Here is a 23,971-nt window from a genome sequence, read left to right on the forward strand (position 1 = left end):
CCTCTAGTTTATGAGAAAACTGCGCGCAAACAAACAATGCATGATAATAAAGTGCGGAATTGGCATTGTTATTCGGAACCATTTTTGTTTTATATCCGAATGTGAAGTACTTACGGAGAAAATATGGAAGTCCAACAGCGTCCCAGCGTCCGCTAGATAATGGCAGTATTAATGTGCGAAGCCAAAACAAAATCCTCTAACTCCGCCGATAAACAATAGCTAAACCGACCATTTATATGCTGTATTTATTTGCCTTTGTAGCGTACTGAAGTTAATCCGCATAATAGAAGCTCGATAATGGCCCACCATTCATCCGGACAAGCTGCACCGCCGACACTCATCATTCTAAATGGGCTTCAATGAATCTACTCAATAACAGAAACAGAGTTGTAAAATGTCATAATTTATTAGGTAACAAATTGCGTCCAATAACGATTACGTTCACTGAGTCCCACTCGTCACATGAACACGTCCGTGGCGGCGGCGGCGGCCTGGTCGTCCTCGAAGGTCACCATCTTGTCCTTCCCGCGCGGCACGGCGCCCCCGCGGTCTCGCGGCCGCGCGGCGAGCGGCGCCAGCTCGCCCAGGTCGCCCAGGCCACCTAGGTCGCCCAGGCCGCCCGCCAGCCCGCTCAGGTCGAACTCGCTGAGGCTGCGCGGCACGAAGTACTCCACGCAGCGGTCGGCGGGCGGCGCGGAGCGGCGGGAGGGGGACAGGCGGCGGAACGACGAGCCCGCGCCCGACTTGCGCCGCGGCAGCGAGCTGAACCGCGCCGGCGGCAGCGCCCGCCCCGCGCCCCCCGCGCCCGCCCCCGCCGCGTGCTGTCAGGACACCACGGACATGGCCACCAGCTCCTCCTTGGCCGGCGGCGGCGCCTCGCGCACGCGCCCCCCCGCGCACAGCGCCGCCCCGCGCAGCGCACCGCCGAGGTCCTCCTGGATCAGGTTGAAGCACATGGCCACCACCACGATGCCCACGAGGATGTAGAGGCAGCACACGCCGATGGCCACGTCCTCGGCGGCGGGCGACGCGGCGCGGCGGCCGGGCCGCAGCTCGCCCAGGCCGATGGTCGCCAGCGCGGAGAAGGCGAAGTAGGCGCCGTCCAGCAGCGACCAGTGCTCCGTCTCGCGGAACACGAGCGCGCCGAGTGCCATGTACAGCGCCAGCAGCAGCACGCTGAGCGGCGCGGGCACGGCGCGGGGCGCGGGGCAGGGGGCGCGGGGCAGCGTGGCCAGGTTGAGCGCGGCCTGGAAGGGCGTGGTCTTCTCCTGCGCGGGGGCGGGAGGGCGGCGCGGGGGGCGGGCGCGCGCGTACAGCAGGCGCGCGCGCCGGGCCAGGGCGCCGCCCAGCGCGGACAGGTACAGCAGCACGAGCGGCACGCCCACGCACGAGTACAGCACGGCCACCGCCCGCCCCGCCGCCGAGCGCGGCGCCACGTCGCCGTGACCTGCCACAGCGAAAACGTACTGGATTAGTTATTTGTGCAAAAATGCACTGAGCAGGAGAGCATCTTCACGCACGGATGTTTGAAGATGGTGTGTTGCGGAGCTTCATAATTGGACATAACTATGTTCAGAAGTGGATGATGATGATAACACGGAGATAGAGTGAGCTTTCCAGTTATGTATAGTTTATTATATGATATCTTAAAATAGTTATTTATTAAAATGTCGTGGCTGTTTTCGATTTCCTGTCGATGTTAACTTTGTGACAAATTGACAACTGGGACGTACTTTGTGGGTCGTCCAAAATTAATTGACCTAACTCTCGATTATCGAGAATTTGATTTCAGTATTAGCTACGGTTAGTTTATGTTCTAATTAAAAAGTATAAAAATTAATAGCTTTCTGATTTCTGTTTCTGACAAGTCTCTCAAAGCCGTCTTGATTACATGATAAATGCATTTGTAGAATAAAGTTGTTGGTTGTCAACTGCACTGCTCTAAGTATACAGACTGCTCGTGGAATAATTAATGTTGCCTTCACTAAAATAACCGCTGCCCCAGTTATGCTTTGAGCTGCAGCCTCGACTCTCGCGCTATCGGACTTTGACTGAAGATAAATTAATTAAAAATTCACGCCACACGCCGCGACTTACTTTTAAATTTTAAAGCGAAAGACCAAAGAGGACAACCGCAATTCAAAAAGCTGCTACTGCAAAACGGTTCTTACCAATAGTGGTGATAAGGGTGAGTGCGTAGAGGAAGCTGGTGGAGAAGGTCCAGTGGTAGTCGTCCCCCCGCGCCCCGCGCTCGCCCCCGCCCCCGCCCATGCTCTTCATCAGCACCTTCTGGAAGTCCATCAGTTCTTTCGCCGCGAGCTTGGTCCAGTTCTCCTTGTACAGGATGTTGAGGTCCTCGGTGATGGCCCACAGGCGCTCCACGGTGCGGGTGCGCAGCTCGCGGCCCGCGCCCTGCGCCTGGCTGAGGTTGGGCTTCACGGCGGCCACGGCGGTCTCCTCCTGGCCGGGGTTCCCCTCGAGCGCGAGGAACAGGAACCCGCCGAGCAGGTTGTAGGAGAGCACCAGGAAGCAGATGGCGAGGCAGGTGAGCGGCGAGGCGCGGCGCCGGTGCGCCCTGCAGCAGAACACGGCACCGCCCGGCTCCGGCCCGGTGAAGCCGCAGCGCTCGCGCATGCCCCCGTGGCAGCGCCCGCCCGGCCCGGACACACCCGCCGCGTCTTCCAGCATTCTGCGGCACTTAGAGCATTCTGTAGGGTTTCTATCGAATCTTGTACTTTTTATGCTTCATTCTCCTGTCTCGGTGCATCCTACAGTTTGTTGCCTACTGCAGCGAGCGGGAAATGCAATCTGGAACAACGAGATGATAATAAAATTAGTTCATGTTCAAGTGCTAAAGTTCGTTTATGTTGGGTACTACAGTAAGTTTCGGGTTTGACGTCTGATTACGGCTCGGGTTGTAATTATAATATTTGCATATGTCTGTTTATAGTAAAGTTGTTCTTAAGATAAACACATTTTGCGTTAAGGGATGTCGGGGTCGTTGCTGTGTTTACAACACAAACAAGATTCATCACCAATGTTCCGTCATACCAAGTTTTATGTAATTACGTCACATCAGACAAGTTTCGTCATTAGACGGAGGTCGAATGCTGCGGGAGGGGGAGGGGTTAGTAACGTGTCGCTGGGCAAGCCGACTGGTGTAAGTATAGGTTTTATAGGTAAATGTCAATCGTGGTAAGTTTAAATTTCCGACGGGAAATACCTATGTAGATTTGGAAAAATCTATATAAACTTTTTAAATTTTACAGCAATAAAATAACACACGTAACAGTAGCAATATAGGTATTACGCCAAAATTCATCAGTTCACACTTATACACCACTTTGAACATAGAACATTCGGTCTCGGGTATATGACTTTGAAGTATGTTCTTGGACTGTATTAATAATGTAATGACGATTATTTTATTGATTGAATGCACGATAGTGGTCTCTCCAAACGTTCATTTCAGAGAAAACCGAGGGAAAGTGCCACGAAATCAATATAACGCCCACCTTACCGAATAATAACAGATTTTTTCTCGAGTGTAAAAAATAATTTCCTGAAATTTCAATCAATCTCTGTCAACCGAGCTCTAGTGGTGGGGTGATCGAGTAAGTTATCGACATCGATAAATTTGACCGACAATAAACCGGACTATCGCAGTTTACGTCGCGCAGGTCACTTCCTGATGGCTCATTTAATTACACCGACGAGATTTATTAGTATGATTTATGGCCGCTGTTTATGTCTCGGCTGCGCGTTATTAATTCATTTGTCACGTCAATGCGTCTTCGTTATTGTATCATCTATGGTGACTCAAACAGCACCATTGTTACTTAGTTATGATTTAAAAGAAGTGTATCGTTATGTAGGCGTAGTAGGTAATGCTTAGTTCATGTAGCCAATATTGATATAGGATCGTTAATAATTAAATGTTTTTTGTCACTTGACCTTATCGGAACGACAGAATAAAATCCCGTTATATCAATTATAGTCAATTAAATTTCTGTTTAAATAAAAATATCTGTCTTTTACTGTTGAAGTCGTGTTTGAAATCGATATTTATATTGAAAAATAATTGACATAGAGTATGGCAGAGTTATTTATTAAAGTTTCATATTATTACAACTAAATGAAAAATTATACGACATAATATTATTTATGTAAGTAAGTATATTTTCCAGGTACCGGATACCTGCAAAATTACGATAAGAAAATTAACACTCAAATAATATTAAACAAACAATCAAATACCCTTCAACCTAATTCAACTATTCCACCCATTTCAAAGTAAATGGATTTATGTACGGTTCGTAACAAGCTCGGCCGGAGGTAAACAAAACGAGCAGTATTCTAACTAACAAGGGCTGCGGTCTCGGCGGTTCTGGGGTCGCTTTAGCTTACGACAAATGAAGTTTCGAAGCGCTGTTTCTCTAACCACTACTCGTACTCTATCTTGTACTAAACGTACCGTTAGTATCACAGGGTATTCGTTATTATTATTTCGTTTATTTTCCAAAAACATATTGTAATATTATAGGTACCTACATAAGTTTACAACAAAAATCTGCCGCTTAAACCACGCAGAGTTTATATGTGGCAAGTGCAGTTAGAAGTTGTGCACTAAACAATAATTATTGTTGGCTATATACAATTAATGTTGATAATTGTTACTAATAGCTAGGTAATTAGGTATTACAATTTGAGAGAAGTCGTGCTTTTTTCTCCATGTTAGAGTAACCCTCCGGGGTGCTACGACGTAGCTCGTCAGGGCGCAGTTGACGTACTGTTCCACAATTCCTTTTTAGCGTTCCGCAGCCACAGCGGCGCTGACTGCCAGCGAGGCCCAGGAAGGAAGTCAACCAACTAAACCATTAGGGACACAGTTGATAGTAATTAAAATTTGTATGTTTTTGTTTAACAAAGAAAAGGTATGTAGGTAGATTTGTATTGCTATATTAAAAATTTATGGTATATTCTTTATTACCGATACACTTTACATCGAAATATCCTTCCACCCAAAGGTTGTCTAAAAAAAGCCGCTTTAAGCGATAAGACCGCAATTTGTACAATATATGTGTTAGATAAAGTTTTTTGTAATGTTGTCCATGTTTTTATGTACGAATATCTAAAAACAGTAAGTATTACCTCTCACGGTATTATCATATGGTACGGAACCCTTCTGAAATGGTCTGCCTTGCACTTGGCTGCTTTTTGTTCTATTTCTAAATATCATGCACAGGAACGCAATGACAGGAGTGAATGGCGGCGCACAATGGCTGCGCTTGCTATTCAAATATTTTATGTTTTTTAAGAGTCGGAATGGACAACATTTCATTTTCTTTACCCTATATTTTTATTAGTTATTCGGAAAGTTTATAGAAAATTAGAGGACCCGTATTTTTTTATTTTGTATATACATAAATTTTTGCATGTTATTTTTAACTTTAAAGTTAATTATTTTAAAACCGGAAGTGACGTCACATATTAGGCTCAATTTTTATTTTTGTCTATTGCCTGAGTCTCGCAAAAAAACATAAATGACACTGACAAGTGACATTTAAACTTTGTTTACATGCCAACCAACAAATGGGTCATTTTCAAAGGGTACAATTTAAATCATCACCAAAAAAAATAATTGTACGCTAATACATTGCACCAAAAAAAATAATTAAAACCAAATTAATTAAATCAACTCCAAAATCGAAACCCCAAAAAAAAAACGTTTACGTTCCGAAATAAATAAACACGCCTCCAAATAATTGCAAGTTTACAATAGAAAATCTTTTTCGTCGCCAAAACGGATAAATCATCACCAAATTATGCTATACTAAAATATAAACATTGACACCAAAACTAAGTGTTCAATTTTTTTTTTTATATCACCAAATTATCCTACCCAAAAACAATATAAAATATAGTATAAAGGTAATCGATTTACCTGTTAATTTTAATATGTAGGCATTTACGGCTTTAAGAGTGGTGCGGCATGAATTTTGAATTTGCGCGATGCGATTTGTGGACGCAATGTATTAATGTCTAGTACATCGACCTCAATACATCGCGGCAAATTCACCCCTTCTGGACAAGGTCAAATTTGAGCGGCGCCATCATACATACATTTACCTATCATCATCATGATCATCAGCCAATAATAATCCACTGTTGGACATAGGCCTCTCCCAAGGAGCGCCACAACACTCGGTCCTCGGCCTTCCTCATCCAACCACAACCCGCCTAAGGTCGTCAGTCCAGCGGGCAGGAGGGGGTCCCACGCTGCGTTTGCCTGTTCGAGGTCTCTACTCGAGAACTCGTCTACCCCAACAGTTATCGGTTCTTCGGCAGATATGACCAGCCCACTGCCATTTCAGCTTGCATATTTTGACAGCTATGTCAATAACCTTAGTCCTCTGACAGATAACCTCATTTCTGATACGATCCATCAGAGAAACCCCAAGCACCAAGCACTTAACTATAATAAATTGTATTTCAATTCCTTATTTCTACAGAATTTATTGGTACATGGCAAAATTCAAACACTCGGCCACACGAATGGGAGTCGAGATGGCGTAACGGATAGATTTTACTAGGCACATACTAATGATTTATTAATTCATAAAGCAATTTAAAAAGTGACTTTGTTTTGGGATAAGCTTTTTATTATTTGGTATAAACTTAATTTTTAATATTTACTTTTACTTTTTTTGGTTAGAAAGGATTATTAAAATGATACTAATAAAAGAATATATTGGTTAACATCTATATAGCGATGATATACTTTATTTGGTTTGAAATAAATTTTAATGGTGTCAATATAGTTTTACGGTATGCAGTAAAAAATAATTTGGTTAATTTCAAAAATATTTTGGGAAGCATGATTTGGTGATGATTTATCCGTTTTGGCGGAGATTTTGAATTTATTGGCGGCAGTATCATATAATTTCTGGTGGAGGTTTAAATACAAGCCATTTTCAAATGACCTTGATATTTCTGATGATGGAAAGTAGGTACTTATCATGTAAAAAAATAAGCAGAAGCATTTTTCAGCTGTGTAGGCGGTGGCATGCTCTGGGACATATTATATAGAGGTCATCTCTTAATATTAAATAAAAAAATAGTCAGAAAGTGTCAGAACAGAATTAATGAAAATGACCCAAATAAACAACAACGTCACGATAAAACGTCAACGTCAATCAAAAATGAAAGTGACAGTTACTTTGTTTTTAAATCTATAGGCTTTGATTATCAAAATGCATCGCACCTGATGCATGACGTCATCAGCACTTTTTTACTATTTTATGATTTTCTCGAAAATGATACATCCAAAAAATACAAAAACATTTTTTTTGTGGCCTTTAGAGCTAAATTTCGAAATGGTTTTCGATTTATAGCAGCTTTAGTTTTTTGAAATGTTGTCCATTGAGCGGCGAGTTTTTTGTCGTGTTGGGTTCTTGTGATTCTTTTCTATTCATTGTTATTTATGCAAGTATAGCTTAATTTACCTATTCTTATTAAATGTAGCTTTTCAGTGTTAGCTGAACATCATATTTGAAGGGTTTTCCATGGAAACTTCAGGATATAATATAGCTTATAGTACTCGGGGAAAATGTAGATTTATAATAATAAAATGATTTATGAAATTAGTGTAGTTGTTTCGGAGCATATTCCACAACAAAACAATACCCAGTAATGTGTGATCTGATCACATTGTAAATATGTAATACCCGAAATACTGAACAATACCTCATGAAAGGAAACGATGAAAGCTTATAACAATAACTGTTAGTTATTCTCAAACAATTTTCAAATTTATATGTAAAATTTCAACAATTCCCATCCAGCGCTTCCCAGAACCACCGACACCGTTTATGTGATGAATCTGATGAATAAGTGAAATCTGCTCACTGCATTCAGTACAGAGAATTACTCCGTTTAAATAAATAACTGTCTGAGCGAAGCGCCATTTAATTAAGGATAATTGTTCGCTCCGGCCCCACCGATAGCAGTTACATTTAATTGAGTACATTTTATTGCATTTATTATTATTGACTATGCCCCATTGGTGCAGTGGACCGCGAAGTACCAGGTTCGATCTGGGCAATGGTGATTTTTGCATATAAGTATTATGTAGGTATGTATCATCGGCTCCATCACTTGCATTGGTTTAGATTTTATGCGTATTAAAGGTTTCTGGCATACAAAATGCCATTTTAAATATTAACCCTCTTGCGACTCATCTCTACATGTCGATTATAGTCGTGAGCATAAATGTATGAATGTAATATTGTATTGAAACAACCCAGATCACTATTTAATTGCAGCTGTAGCGGCAGCAGAAGCAACGTCGTGTGAAATTGTCCTGCGGTTCCCTTTGTGTAGTCGCGTGTTGTTGTCGGTACCTTATGTACACGACTCCTCATGTACTGTGCTATGTAACTAACAATTACATTTGTTTGTGCTTCCCGCCTCCTCGACCACAGTAATTAGTTATGTTATCAAAGTAAACAGTATTTGTTTAGTTACCCGTAGTTTACTATGATAACATGTACATAATATATTATGTAGGTATATAGCATAATTATACTGTATTACTTAGTCTCACTTCTGAAACTATTGAGTCAACCAATTACCTTTATTAGAATGATACATCAAAATCTGTATAATAATAATATTTGAATTTAAACCACGACGCGGTATTTATAAAAGCTTGGAATACCTGCTGAAACTTTTTAATTTTTTTACACAGATTTATACAGTTTAAAAAATTTGCGTCACGATTCACGGGTATAACAATATACGTAAGTATTAACTATGTAAATATTACATTTTCATTAAGTAGGTAATTTAAAAATTCCTAAGCTTCGTAAAAAGTTGTTTTTCTTTCAGCCTTTTTTTACATTGTTAATTTTCCGACTAGGTCAGGTCTAAAAGATTGCCAGCTTAAAACGTTAAAAAGACAAGCGGTTATTCGCCGCCCGCGGCACTTCAGCTTAACTGCTTAAACATGTTTTTTCAGTAAAATTGGTAAAGTTTAACTTCACCCAAGCTGGAGGTCATTTGAAACGCTATATCAATTTTCTTCTTGCATTTACTTACAAAGTTTCGCTGCCCGGGCGGAAGGATGGTTGTACTTTGTAGCTAATGTTTTTATGAAAGTTCTTGGTGTTAGTTTACGGAAAGAATACATAAGAGGTATATTTGTAAAAATAGGTTGAATTATTTTTTATACAACGACGAATTTAATATAGGTATTTCCTGTAACAAACCTTTATTCCATCCGGCTGTCACATAACATATTCCACTATTCACTATGCATACCTACCTCGCTATGTATGTAAGCTAACTTCTGAAAGCCCGATGCTTGTGAAAGCTCTCAGCGTACAGTCATCAAGAAAGCGTTTAGTGGGCTTGTTTTTGTCGCTGTTTGTCAAGTTTTTTCTTCCCCGCTCTTTGATGGTGACTGTACCGGGATTAGTTCTTGTGAGCACCTTGCGGAGGCTTAGGGAGGTTTTTGGCACACAATCATCAGTCGTTCGGGAGGAAATGTTTTGTTGCTATGCAAACGTGTATATCTGTATATTGTCTATGTTTCCGAACAAGGGAGCTAAAAATAGTAAGTACACGTATTATATAAGTATTTATACCAATCGCATAGGTAGTATGATATATTTTTACGAAACCGTTCTGTATTTAAAACCGATTTATTAGCAACCTCACACATAATGCATTTCTGTAGATTACCGCGTTAAACACACATTTATCAGATGTTTCATAATTAAATCATGATTTCAAAGCCTTTATTGCTCACGCAATCATCATTTCCGTTGATAAGTTAAAAAAAGCTCTAGCAGAATTGTCTAGAATTTGCACATTTGCAGCCTTTTGCAAATATCAACTGTTTTGTATAAGGTTAATTTTAGCTTGAAAATATCTCTTTCTCCCTGGCTTGCCTGTGTGGCTGCGCCCGCCTCACGTACATACATTTGGTTTAGCTTCTCTCCACGTGCGATAAATCACTTAGCTTATTTAAAGAAACCTGAATCGGGGCAAGTATTCGATCACTCGGGCGCAGTCACTCGATTAATGACTTTAAAAAGTCTCGGCCCGATGCCGGATCGATTCGTTACTCGCTTGGCACTTTCGACCGATTTATAGTCCAACTAAATAGAAACTACAAACAGATGTGTGTTGCGCGGGCTGGCAACACTCGGGATTATCACGACGATTGCAGGTTTAAAATGTCACGACTAAAATTATAATAATTGAATTGGATCTACTTTATGAAGGAATTATTAAATTTTTCGTTAAATTAATAGAACGAACATTGCACAACTCATTCGTTAAGTAGCTAATTAATGAAAATGAAATCCGTGCAGTATCGAATATTTGAACGCGGCCGCGCCAGTAGCGGCGGGCGCATGCTGGTGGTTTATTCTGGGTCATTCGGCAACTACAGGCGAATTCATTTCAGAATTCTGCATCACATAGGTACTATAATAGGAAATATTACCACAACACAACTGCAATAGGGCTCTGCGAGGAACACCTCTCTTTCCTCATCTTCAGCAGCTCGTAAAAGAATTTTAGTGAATCGCGGGAAAAAGCTAAACTTCTAAAATCCATTACTATAGCGGTTCCTAGATCGACACAAATGTATTGAATCCAAGTTCACCTCGATACGAGTGCAAGAAGGTCACTCTAGCTTGGGATAAACTGCCGCGCTTACCACGACTCTATTTGGTTGGATGAAACGTACCGATTGCATGGCAGCTGCCCCTCGTTCGTTTTTAATAGAGTGACCCGCAGGAAGTATCGGAGTCGGCGGCGAGTGGGCCGAATATTGAATCCGCCGCTGCACCCTCAACCCTCGTACCATCAATATCGCATTAAGCCAGGCCCACAATACGCGACCGTATCATTTTATATCTGATACTTCGTTCAGACCTGTTCAGATAGAGATAAATTGTATTTTGAAGGGCCGTGGTTGTGGTCTTGCGTAGTGGATTTTATAAATATTTCAAGAAGAAAATTCATACATAATATGCTCACACCTGTAATCCCAAAGAGGTAGTCAGAGGTTATTAACAAGCAAATAAAAAATATAATAAGATGATATAAGTAAAGTAGGGAAGTATACAAAGGCCAAAAAGCAACATAATAATCAGATGAAAACAATGTATGCTAAGTTATCTAAGCAAGTAAGCAAGTGGTATCTGCATGAACGAAGCTCGGGTTTAATTTTTGAAATTCCTGTATAATGTAGTCACGTCCTAAAACTTGGCGTGTCTATATTAGTTTCTGAAGGAAGCCGAAACTTGGCGTGTTTCGTTCAAGTTACCCGTTTAGAGCAATGTCTGTGTGTTTTTGCCTAATTGGAGGTATTGTTCACAGTCAACCAAGGCAACGTGAACCGGCCCAGGAGGGTCACTCTATGTCACGAAAAACTAAGCCACGCGAGCCACGACTCTATGTTGTTGTTTTAAACGTGCCGATTGCACGACAGCTTTCATTCGTTCGTTTTTCATCAGTATAGAATAGCCCTCCAGTCCTCTGTAAATTACGAAGGATTACGTAAATGAAGTGTTGTTATTTCAGCGCGGCGAAGTAAGTTATTTTATAGAACAAACTAGTTAACTGTGCCGAACCGCGGGGATACGAGTTTTAATAGCTTCGCCGCGCGTTAATAATTAGAACTAAATGTATGACGCTGCTAGCTGAAGCACATATTACGTACAAGTTACTATTACGTAAGCAGTAGGTTATGCTTATATACTTATGAACCAATCTTATTCCTCCTATGGACAGAGCCTTTGTGAAATGGTGGTAGAGTAACATTATGACTATTGACAAATGATGGTTAAACTTTAAGTCGAATAAACAAAATTTTAATTTCAAATACGTAAAGTTAAAACTTTTATAGTTATTGTTTTTCAACGACACGTCAAGGAAGAGAATTTTGATAAGTACACAAAACCCGCCAAGTGTGAGTTAGACTCGCGCATGAAGGCTTTCATACCTTCTTCTTCTTTTTCTTCTTCTTCGAGTGCTTCTCCACTATTGCAGGTTGGCGGTCAGCTCTGCATACTCCTCTCTATTCTTCGCCAAGTGCATCAGCGTTCTACGCAGGCCACTCCCGTCCATTCTCTTATATTACGGAGCCACGACTTTCTCCTTCTGTCCACACGTCTTTTCCCCTCTATCTTGCCCATCACAATGACCTAAAGAAGCTTTCATACCATTATTATATAAACGTAAAAGTACGTATTTACCATTTAAAGTACGGAACCTTAAATTTTTATTACTTAGACTGAATTGAATGTATTTTATCTTTCAACAGCGCTAGTTTATTGGAAACTCAATCACACTGACTCCAACATTGTAAAACAAACGCTAAGTAAAATTAATTAAAAAAACGTAGATAAATATGTATGGCACGCCCAGAGCGGGCGGAGGGGCTTCTCTACCTTACGGAAAACTAAGTTCAGAGTTTCACTTCGCTAACCACGACTGTAGCACGTTAAGTGGACAACATTTCATTTATTATTAGTCTACTGATAATATTTTACGAATTTTATAAATTTTACAATTGTTTTTGATTATCAAGATTATGAGTCTACCACCATTTCAACGGCACAAAGGAGAATAAATGCCTAAATAATCTCCCCATTATTGCTATTGCATAACAGCGAGCGATCGTTCGTTTTTTGTAAAACTAGAATAGCCCTCCCCCCCTCAGGGCGAGGGAAGCATCCGCTAACAAATGAGGTAATTTATCTCATCGAGCTAATAGACGCAGAAAACCATTTAGTCAGATCAGCTTGGCTCAGCTCCAGCAATGCCTAGATCTAGGTCTCAGTCCAGTGTCTGTTACGAGCCAGTCAGAGTTGTTGACACGATTGCCTGGATTTTGCATACTCATATTTTCTGGTTCAATTTTAGTGGCTTTTTGTTCGGTTTGCTCGAGGGTTGGATATAAGTTTTGTGGCCCATAGCTGCTAATTTTATAGACCTATTTTATACGTAATATTAGGTCCTTACATATGAAATTGGCGTTTTCTATAGGAGGAACATAAAGTCGTTTTTTTTTTAAATGAAATATATTAAATTAATCAAAGTATGTACCATTGCTATGTATGCACTTTTGCCATCTCATAGGTAGTTCATTGATCCCCTTACTAAAAAAACCATTCGGGCGGGAATCAATAAAATCTTTGAAGGCGGTTTGGACTGACCCATCGGAGTTGATTTTTTTTCCTTGCAAGTAGTTATCCAAATTGTGAAAAAAATGGTAATCTGTTGGAGCAAGGTCCGGAGAGTACGGTGGATGTCTAAGACATTCTAATTGAAGCTCCTCTAATTTGGTAGCCGTCTGTTGTGCAGTGTGTGGTCTAGCGTTGTCCTGAAGCAGCAGTGGCCTAGAGCGATTGACCAGCCTCGGTTGTTTAGCAGCTAGCTTTTCCATCATGGTTTGCAGTTGCTGACAATAGATATCTGCCGTAATCGTCTGGCCAGATTTAAGAAAGCTTACAAGCAACTTTTTTTTAGTCAATTTTCGCTTAGGGCAGGATTTGGCTGGTTCGCCAGGGTTCAGCCATTGCGATGAGCACTTCCGATTATCGTAGAGGATCCACTTTTCATCACAGGTAATGATTCGATTTAAAATTCCTTCATTATTGTGCCGATTGAGTAACGTAACGCAGCAGTCGACGCGCGTTTGTCGGTTTGCTTCACTCAATTCATGAGGTACCCACCTTTCAAGCTTTTTCACCTTCCCAATTTGCTTCAAGTGGATTAGAATAGTTTTATCACTAACACCGGAGCCTGCAGCTCACTCGGACGTGGTTTGCGATGGATCCGCTTCCACAATAGCCTTCAATTCTTCATTATCAACTTTGGTCTCCGGCCGTCCACGAGGCTTGTTCTGCAGGTCGAAATTTCCAGAACGAAAACGTTGGAACCAAAAACGCACTGTGTTTTCTTTTGCGACACCGTCACCATACACATCATTAATCCTTCGAGCCGTTTCTGCAGCACTGGTGCCACGGTGGAACTCATACTCGTAAATAACGCGATATTTCAAGTTTTCCATTTTGTAAACAGAGTGACACAAAGAAAAAAACAAAAGAAGAAAAAACAAATGAATTAGGGGGTTTGAAACACAAATGCATGAATAAATAGCTGTATGAATTTGAATTTGGAATTCCTAACCATAAAGGTAATATTTGAGATCAAAGTGGCCAGTACGACAAAACGCCAATTTCATATGTAAGGACCTAATATAAAATACGATTACTTTCTGAAAAATTTCTGTGATATTTCAGCCGTGTTTCATCACCAACTATTACCAAAAATGGTCATCATGAAACTGCTCACTTTTTTGCTGCAGGCAGGTAAATTACTCACTCAATCGCTGGATTCCCAGCTACTTTTTGTCACTATCTCGTGTGTTATCTGAAACCGGCGCGAGGCGGCGCGGCGCTTGCTCACTAACTGCTAATCCCGCCCCCGAGAGCCAATTCCGCTACTTTGCTAATGAAACGCCACGCGGCAGCGGCAATCCCGTAATGCAGTTGAAAGTTGTAGTTGTACACGAGCAATATCGATGGCAAAGGTAAATACTTTAATGTTATTATGTAGTTTATGTACTTAAAGATTGTACAAGTGATAAGGAAAAATTTAGTCATTCTGAATAAGTTTGGTTATAGGTATCTTGTCTGTTTTTACTAATAGTTGATGGAAAGTTTATTGGTTACGCAATTTTTGCGTAAACTTACTTATGTAGTAAAATAATTCTTATGATCACTTCTACACACCACAATACATTTTCTCATAATAATGTAATAGCAGAATTGTGTGAAAAGCTCAATAAAATTCACATTTACCTTTCGTAGCGTTTGCTGATTCGACGGACGACAGCGGCGGCGGCGGCGGCGGCGGCGGCCGGTGGAGCCGTTTTATTGTAGTTTTTGTGCGTTTTACGATCCGGAGTATTCGGGCGAATCGACGAGTATTGCGAGCGGCAGCAGTCAATAGTTGCGGTGGAAACATTTGCTTAGAAAGCTTATTTATTCGTAGCGTAAGTATCGTACCGAGTTTATGTTAGTATTTTCTATGAATGATACATAAGTTTTACGATGAAATGTAATTAGGCACATGTAAGTTCTAATATTTTCTTGAACATGAACATACGTTTGTTTCCTCATCAGCTAATAATCATCCACTGCTGGACATAAGTCTCTCCCAAGGAGCGCCACAACACTCGGCCCTCGGCCTTCCTCATCCAACCACTACCGGCTACCCGCCTAACGTCGTCAGTCCAGCGGGCAGGTGGACGTCCCAGGCTGCGTTTGCCTGTTCGTGGTCTCCACTCGAGAACTCGTCTACCCCACCGATTATCGGTTCTTCGGCAGATTTGATCATGATCAGCCCACTGCCACTTCAGTACGTTTGTTTGTTAAATATTTATTTTCATTATACTTATTGAGAGTGATCACACAAACAAAATACTCATACACAGAAAGGTGTATTGCTGCAGGTAGTCTTTGCCATTATTACAATATGAAAATATACCTAATAGACCCGAAATCAAAAACATAAATTTTAATGTCTTCGAATTAGTATCCAGAAAACGTGGCCATACAGTCAAGTCGTAACCACCGCGCCATAGCCACCGGAGACGAGACAACAAGTCCCCATTAGACATCACAAAGCTCAGCCGCTACAGCGCTGCGAGTGAACGCGTCGAGCGCTCCAGCCTAATAAAACATCATTATAAACGACTTATGAATTCAGACTTAATGAAACATAAACGCCGTGTAATTTGAATGCTCTATAATTTAGCAAATTTCACTGAAAAAGGATTTCAGTGTTCCACGAGCGGGGTTTCGTTTTACTGTTTTAAATGAGTATCGTGTTGAAATGAAATGCTTTTTAATTACAAAATGGTGGTAGCACGAAAATAATCTTATTTAAGTAAGCCCGGGGGAGATGGGCCTCCGACAAAGGAATAAAAAACACTCAGTCCACCTGAAGCTTATTTTTACCTCCCTTAGCACTCATAAATGTGAAATATGAACGCATCCAAAATAGGTGGGTTAATTAGTCAGAGCTGTGGTTTTCGCTTTACATTTATTATCATGTGGACTGTATTGCTCTGTGGGAATGCGGACGGTACTGTAAAGGAAATCGTCCACCTTTTAGCATCGTACGTAATGGACGTATCGCATTCTTTGCATAAAAATTCACAGGAGGCGTCCACTTCATGGACATTGCCGACGCCGTTTTTTACTACATACGATACGATACGAATAGGTGGACGCTTACTGTCAAAATCAAAGAAATAATTAGGAAAAATTCAAGGCTACATTTGCTAACACTCAATCAGCCATCATCCGTAGTGGTAGCTAAGTATTTAAGGTTAAGTGTTGAAAAGCGTTGGTTTCAGTTATAAATATAAACGAGCAACAGCTGTGAGGCAAAAAAAAACGACACTTAAACGGCGCATGAAACATCACGCGGCGCGAACGAAATTTAAATGAAAGCAAATCTACGCCAAGTGAAAACGTACCCCGCATTCTTCCTGTTAATCCGAGCTTACTACAAGAACCAGACGTTATTGTGCAATAATGAAAAAACATTTATTTAAACTTGAAAGTTTTAGTGTGGTATTGTGAAATATAGGTATGAACTAATCTGATGGACAACTCGATGCTATTTAAGAAGTCTTAAAAACACAAATTGAAATTGGTTATATGAACCATTAAGTATACTCGTAAGAAATTATAAGTACCTAAGTACCTACATGAATTTTATTCACCTCGACAAAAATGGAGTACAAACAATTTTTACAACAACCCTGCATTAAACATGCAGGATGTGGTGTTAAGGGCGCGACTCGAGTGAGCCACGAGGCTCTAGCCGGTGTATCTCCACGCGAGTCCCCGAGTGGCTCTCCACAATCACCGGAGCCACGGCGACAGGGGGTCACTCTATGTGACGAAAAACTAAGTTTCGGAGCGCTACTGCGCGAGCCACGACTCTATCTCGTTGTATTAAACGTGTCGATTGCACGACAGCTCTCGTTCGTTTGTTTTTCGTCAGTATAGAGTGACCCTCCAGTTCCCTGCATTTTCCATTAGATGACATGCTTTGAATTTTTTGGCCGCTCTATGAGTGTTTTACTTTTTATGGTTTATAGTCTGGGCGGTTCAGTGCGACATTTACGTGAAATGTAGCTGAGCCCGTTCATTGTGAGTACTGAACTCTGGTAGATATATTTATTATTTAGTACCTTGATATTCCAGCACAAAATTTATAGGGGCTACAATTAGTTCAACCACAGCTTCACTCCAGTGCTGTTTTCAGTATGCCTAAAATAGACTATTAAAGTTATTTCTAATTTAACATTAGGTAAAAGCGGCACTGATCACATTTTAATTCATTGCTGATTCAAATGTGTACATACTGATCGCATACCGACTGATCTTCATTACTCGTAGTTTCATTCATTGCGGCGCGGGGCGGGCGCCGGCGCGGGGCGGGCGGCGGCGGCGGTCAGCCGAATGTAAATGCGAATGACTAAATACCCTGCGGTTTTCTGCTAGTACCATCCACATTAACTAGCTAATTTATTTTTTATTAGCCTTTGAAATATATTATAGGCTTTTATTTCCTTGTACAGCTTTTACTTAGGGCCGATTTTTCAATGCCAGGATAAAAGGTCAAATAACTATCTAGCGAATAATTTTATTTGGCTGTTTATCGGCTTGGTAGTTGCTAAACCATTTTTCAATTGTGATTTATTCCATAGGTAACTATCTTACCGATTTTTCTACTTGAACTCTGGAAAGGTGAAACAAGTATATGTAGACACCTAGTGCTAAAGCAGGACAGACTACTATTTTGATTGTCAGAGTCAACTGTCACTGTCAAGCCACAAGCCTCACTGACTGTTTTGTTTGGTTGTTTATTGGGTTGTTTCAATTTTGGTATTTATATTTGTTATTTTTGGATCGCAATGGAATCACAAAAAAGAGAGCGTTCGGCGAATTTTAATATTAATGAAGTTACTGTGTTAGTGAGTGGTAGATAAATTTTATTCAAACATGTCATAGAAAATAAAAAGACCGATGCAGCAACAAATAATAATTTTCTTCCATGCAGTCTGCATGGAAGAAAATTGAGTTTCTTTTAACTCCAGTGGTATAACCAGTCCGCTCATTGAAAATCCTTTAATTTAAGTACGAGGGCATCAAAAAAACAATGAAGAAGAAGTCGTAAGAAGAAGTCTTCCCTGCAAAGGCAGGAGATGTACAAAACTAGAGCTGGGCCCTCAAATGCTCTTTCATTTAACGATGTAGAAGAAAAGGTGTTAGGCATTTGCTCCAACATTAGCATTCAACGTATCCTTAATTTAAATTTAATGAATAAAAACTGAAAGAAATAACACCTATGTTTTATTATCAATTACTGGATGGTTTCTCTCTTTTCTCCTCAGCCTATAGCCGTTCACTACTGGACATAGAAGATCATGCCGCCAAGCAGGAGGGATCTCTTAGATACTTAGGTATATGTAGCATAGGTTACCTACTTATCATAAAATGAAAAACTATAATGTACCTTAATATTTTATTATGAAGGAAGTGCTACTACCCAAGTAACATTTCTTTCGAGCTTAGGTTGTAAGAAATGCCATTAGGTTTTATAAGGGTTGTGAAAAGGTTAATGCTTTGCTATCTGGTCATATTGAGTACTTGAGAATGATTACTAAGTCCTAAAACTAATTGTTTATTAATACAACCTTGGAGCTGCTGATAAGAGTTTATATTAACGTTATTTTAACATGTATTTCAAGAGCATATAGTTCTAGGATCTTATAGTTGTCGTAGACTCCTGAAAAAGTTCTAGAAAAGCTAGCATTATGCTAAAGTGAGAGCTTAAGGTTAAATTTTTAACGTTGATACAACCATAAAGTTATGGAATATTGAAATCACTTATAAGTATTTTTAAAAACCTATCTGAAACCTTTAGGTTGATGAGAGTTGTCTAGGCAAACAAATTAGGACTACTTGGTGAAAACCAAAATCATTAAGCACTGGCTATAAGCTAAAGGCATGATTTAAGTCCTTCAAGAATATTTTAAAGCTTTATAGGCATCCTCAAAATATGTTTAATGCTTTTTAGTAATTTCCTAACGGCCGCCATATTTTTTCACTGAAATAAAAAAAAATACTTAGCAAAAAGATACATTTTAATTAATTAGGGGAAAATTCAGCAGCGTTTGCTATACTAATCCAAATATATGTTTTTTATATAGACAGTACTTTTATTTCTAATATAACTTTACACCAAACATAAAATATTATCTATTTTTTTTAATTAAAATATCTTCAAATTTATTATTTACAAAAGGCCCGTCACTTATACAGAACTATTATCCGAAAGTATCACAATAAAGTGCTAGTCGCACAAGTTTTTCATATTTCCCGACTTCAGCCTAACTACTTACTATATTTTTATTAATACAACACTTACAAGTTAGCCATTTTGAGTCTTGGAAAGTGTCAAGTAATGGCGCCATTTATTATAATTATTATAAAATCTTACACAGAAACATTTTAAAACCCGAGAGTATTGGAAAGGCATTACAAATGTCCATCAAATGTGTTACAAGTTATAGTAGAGTTACATCCAGGACTAATTTAGAACTTAAAAGTTGTCTTCCAAGGTTATGTTAACGTTAAATTAAGGTTGTGAAGGTTTTATTTAGGTTCTGTGTAAGTAGTTCAAAAGGATCTGGGTTTGAGCTATAGGTTTTGCTGTAGATCTCAGAAAGGTTCTAAAGCGTGGGCCCTTTTTGCACTCAGGAGGTTAATATAAGGTTAATATAAGGTTATCGAGCCTTCTAAGTCTCACGAGTTGATTTCCATACAAAGGTTCTAGAACCTTTTCAAAACCTTTCTAAAACCAAAAATGTTACTTGGGTACATTCCTCTTTTTTTTTAAATTAATGCTTGAAAATAAATGAACATAATGTTTGTAGTCTGGCGCCTTTCGGCGATGAAATTCTTTTGCATCCCACATGCTGTAATGATCAGGCCTCGTTTTTCGACTCTGACTTTCCTTTCAACAGGATTAATACATTCGTTCATTACCTACTACCTCTTTTTCGATCGCCAAATCATCAATATCATCGAAAATATCCATTGAAAAGACGATTATTCTCTGCGCTTGTATAGTTTAGAATTGGTATAAACACAAAAAAGAACTTACTTAATAACCTCAAATGTCAAATTATCAATCGAATAAGCACTATCTGGCGGCTCAAGCAGCAGATAGATTTATTCTCCAGGTAAGTGAGTTATTGGACGAATAAATTCTATCTGACGGTTGAAAAATTCAATATTTCGCTATCTGGTTGTCTATCTGAGCATTGAAAAATCGGCCCTTAATATAATATAATGCTGTAGCAGTGTCAACTGGTTTCCAAAGATATATACGGCGTTGTGGTGGTATGGTAGGTTGTCTGTTGACTGCATCGCACGAATGCCAATTCATTACGACAACTAGGTATTCCATAATAATATCATGGTTTGTCGTCGTCGTGCGATTATATTCCAGGTGTACCTACCTATTTACGATCTCATACCGACGCGTCCTACTTAATTATACCTACGTATTAAAACTGTACAAAATTGGAAAGTGTTTTAGAGTAGGAAATCTCCTATGTACATTATATACAACTAATTAAAGTCCACTTTTGTACATGTATTTGTTTGAAGCAGCGCTGCGTCTAAATGAGATGGGCGCTGTTGTAGCCTCGTCTGCTTTAGCTCGTTTTATAATATTTAATCCTTTGTCTTTCATATTTAAAATGCTTCATTACAAGTTGGAGGTTTATGCCCGTGCTGTTTAAATTGTATTTTTGTAAAGCATTTATAATGTACCTATAGAACTCAGTCATAAATTTAATCCTTTTTATTTTGCGAACATGAACAACGTTAAGTATAGGCTATTATATATATTATAACCTGGGATTTGTACCAAAATATGTTTACTAATCATACCAAAGAATGACAAGGAATCATCTTGTTTAATATATATGTTATAAGTATTTTATCATTTAGATACTCTAACATTTCGATTATGGGTGCTGATCAAATAAAGCATAGATATAAAGTATAATTATAATTATTATAATAAGGCACTAGTGATCCCACAATTACAAGAAAACCTGTTCAGCAAAGCGGAGCTCACGGGAAAAGTTAGTAGAGTACCTAAATGTTAGTACTCTATAAATACTTGAACTTTGAATGACCTTCGCCGAGAGTAATTTTCCTTTACAACCTTGTTATTGTGTTAACTTTTAGATGTTTGTGAAACGTGCACTTACGCTGGCGCGAATCACCCAAGTTGCGAGTGTGAGCTGTAAAGTGTGTCACCCGCATTATGTACTTACGTTGCTTCCTGGAAATCAAACTTCAAGCGTAAACTGTTATGTTAATTTCTTCGACTGAATAACGTGCTGAGAGTCCTGGGTTCAATCTCCGTCGAGGATATTTGTTCATTGACACATATTATTTGTTCGGGCTTCAGGCGTAAAATGTTGTAGGACATCACCGATCTGCTAAGCGGTCAATTACCTAATCCTAATAGAGCGGTGGTAGCTCAGTCGGGTAAGCACTCGCTTCTCACGCAAGAGATGCGGGTTCGAATCCCGGCGCTGACATGTACCAATGAGTAGTTTGAAAATTTAAGTACAATCTATACCATCACTCTTACGGTGAAGGAAAACATCGTGAGGAAACCTGCATATCTAGATTTAGCACATCTAGATATGTGAACCCACCTACCCGCAGTGGACCAGCGTGGTAGGAAATGGTCCAAGATTAGGAAGGCAGTTTAGACCTTGGGGATATGCACAAAGGTTCTATTCGAGAGAGCCAGGTGAAGGTACTTACACCTGCTTGCTGTATTTTGTGTCAATAAAACTAGATTAGGTGTTTGTAACTTATTTTATGTAACTTTTCAGCAGTTGTGCATATTTTTATTGGATAGAGATGACTTTTTGCAGATAAAATCATTATATTTCATGTCCGTAAGGCGTTTCAATCTCGAGATATATTTTTTTTATGAAAACTAAGTACTTATCTAAAACATTAAAATGGCTGCCATTTCTAGAATATTAAGATTTGACCCCACATATGGGGGTGTTTTCTCGATGAAATCAATCGTAGAATACACCCTTAAAGTTTGTCGGGTTCGAAAAACAACACATTGTATATTGTATAGCTAACTCATATCTGTATTCATAATTTCATACGATTTAATCTTGTCACATTACATCCACAATTTCATTACGTTCACCAAAACTCCGTAATCACGAGGAAAAATGATACCTATTAACCATTCCTGCTTGAATTACGTACACACAGAGAAATTCATTTCATACCCTATTAACTGTAGGGATTAAACAAAACATGCGATGTGTCAGAACCAACTCAATAAGGACCCGTTTGTGGATTGTGATGGCTATAGATGTGACTGAACATGAGGACGACAAAGCGAAATGCCGATGATAGTCTCTGAAATACTCCAGTATCTTTCAGGTTAAAAATTATCATGATAGGTGTTACATATAATATTATACGATGAAGACCAAGGTAGACTAAGCACGTAACTGTAATTTTAGCCAAAGAGTTGCGATCTTTGTATATAGAGGTCATGCTGCAGTGGGCACGAGGCACCAGAGCATGGCATAATATGTATGGTGGTCTAAACTAACAACATAGGAGGTTTGAAAGATATGTTGAGGGCAAAATATTTGGGTAAGTACAGGCATTCGTTAAAAGTATATAGGTGAGTGTGTCTTTGCAAGCGTAGCTTAATAAATATTAAAATACATAGATTTGGAAACTCGTAATTGGCTGTCTAATTCACATTTTGGTGTTATTACTGTTATCTATAGCTGTATGTTTCCTATCAATAAAGAATTAAATGCTTTTTCGATTCAAAACCGCGACCTCCCAACATTTGCACCGCGTGACGTCATGATGTGTAATGCTGACAAATGTCACTTGCTGTAGCGCATCCACTCATTATCCGGCTTTGAACCAATGTGATCCTTATTGCCACGGGTATAAAGCCCCAATTGCCACGTCAGGGTGTTATGAGTTAAATAAAATAACGTACATGACAGGACGCCAAATGTTTTCTGACAGCAGAGTAACGCACGAAACAAGTATAACAGTCAAATAAAAGTTTTACTTTATTGTTTTATTTGCATTTTTTCCTTGTTAGTATGGTATGGTAGTAGTATGTATTGATTGTTGTTCACAAGTTGGTATCAAAATAAAATGAAGATTGGTTTTATAAAAAAAAAAAAAACACGCACTCACGCCTTGTACTAATGTACTCCCTTGCGGGGTAGGCAGAGGTGCATTGCTGCACCCACTTTTCGCCAGAGTGTTATGTTAGTCCCAATGTAATAGGGGGCGGGCCTATTGCCATTTTACGGGCACATCCAAGACCCGAGAACAAATATCTGTGTTTAAACAAATATCTGCCCCAGCCGGGAATCGAACCCGGGACCATCGGCTCAGTAGTCAGGGTCACTAACCACTACGCCATTCGGTCGTCAATATTGGTTTTATATTAAATATAAACATATTTATAGTTGGATTACCATTTATTTACTCTAAAGGTATACTATTATTTTATAAAGATTTTCCATTACACCGGAAACCGAAATAAAAACAAGAAAAAGACGTGAGGAAATCTAAGTCGGTAATTTTATTGACAAGTCAATGCTTGTCTCACATAGAAAATCTAAACAAAGAGCGAAAACAGAGAAAACCATCGTACCTTTCCTGAATTAGAAGCAACTGACAGAAATGCGATTTAATTCAGTGGCAATCCAATTAATGGCCAAGTAATTAAATTTCCTTTGGCCCATTTTTTTCAACGTAAT

The 23,971-nt window shown here is 39.6% G+C and overlaps 1 protein-coding gene across 1 annotated transcript; it reads right to left on the bottom strand.

The window, feature by feature from the left end:
• Positions 1 to 529: 529 nt before the first annotated feature.
• LOC119693845 (potassium channel subfamily K member 16) lies at positions 530 to 2,808 on the bottom strand. Its single transcript, XM_048626486.1, has 2 exons — positions 2,172 to 2,808; positions 530 to 1,447 (listed from the first exon to the last, which is right to left on the bottom strand). The coding sequence occupies exons 1-2, from the start codon at positions 2,686 to 2,688 to the stop codon at positions 825 to 827; spliced, it is 1,140 nt and encodes a 379-aa protein (XP_048482443.1). The 5' UTR covers positions 2,689 to 2,808; the 3' UTR covers positions 530 to 824.
• Between the last annotated feature and the right edge of the window lie 21,163 nt (positions 2,809 to 23,971).

This window comes from Plutella xylostella, chromosome 16 (genome assembly GCF_932276165.1).
Source record: "Plutella xylostella chromosome 16, ilPluXylo3.1, whole genome shotgun sequence".
Classification (NCBI taxonomy): domain Eukaryota; kingdom Metazoa; phylum Arthropoda; class Insecta; order Lepidoptera; family Plutellidae; genus Plutella; species Plutella xylostella.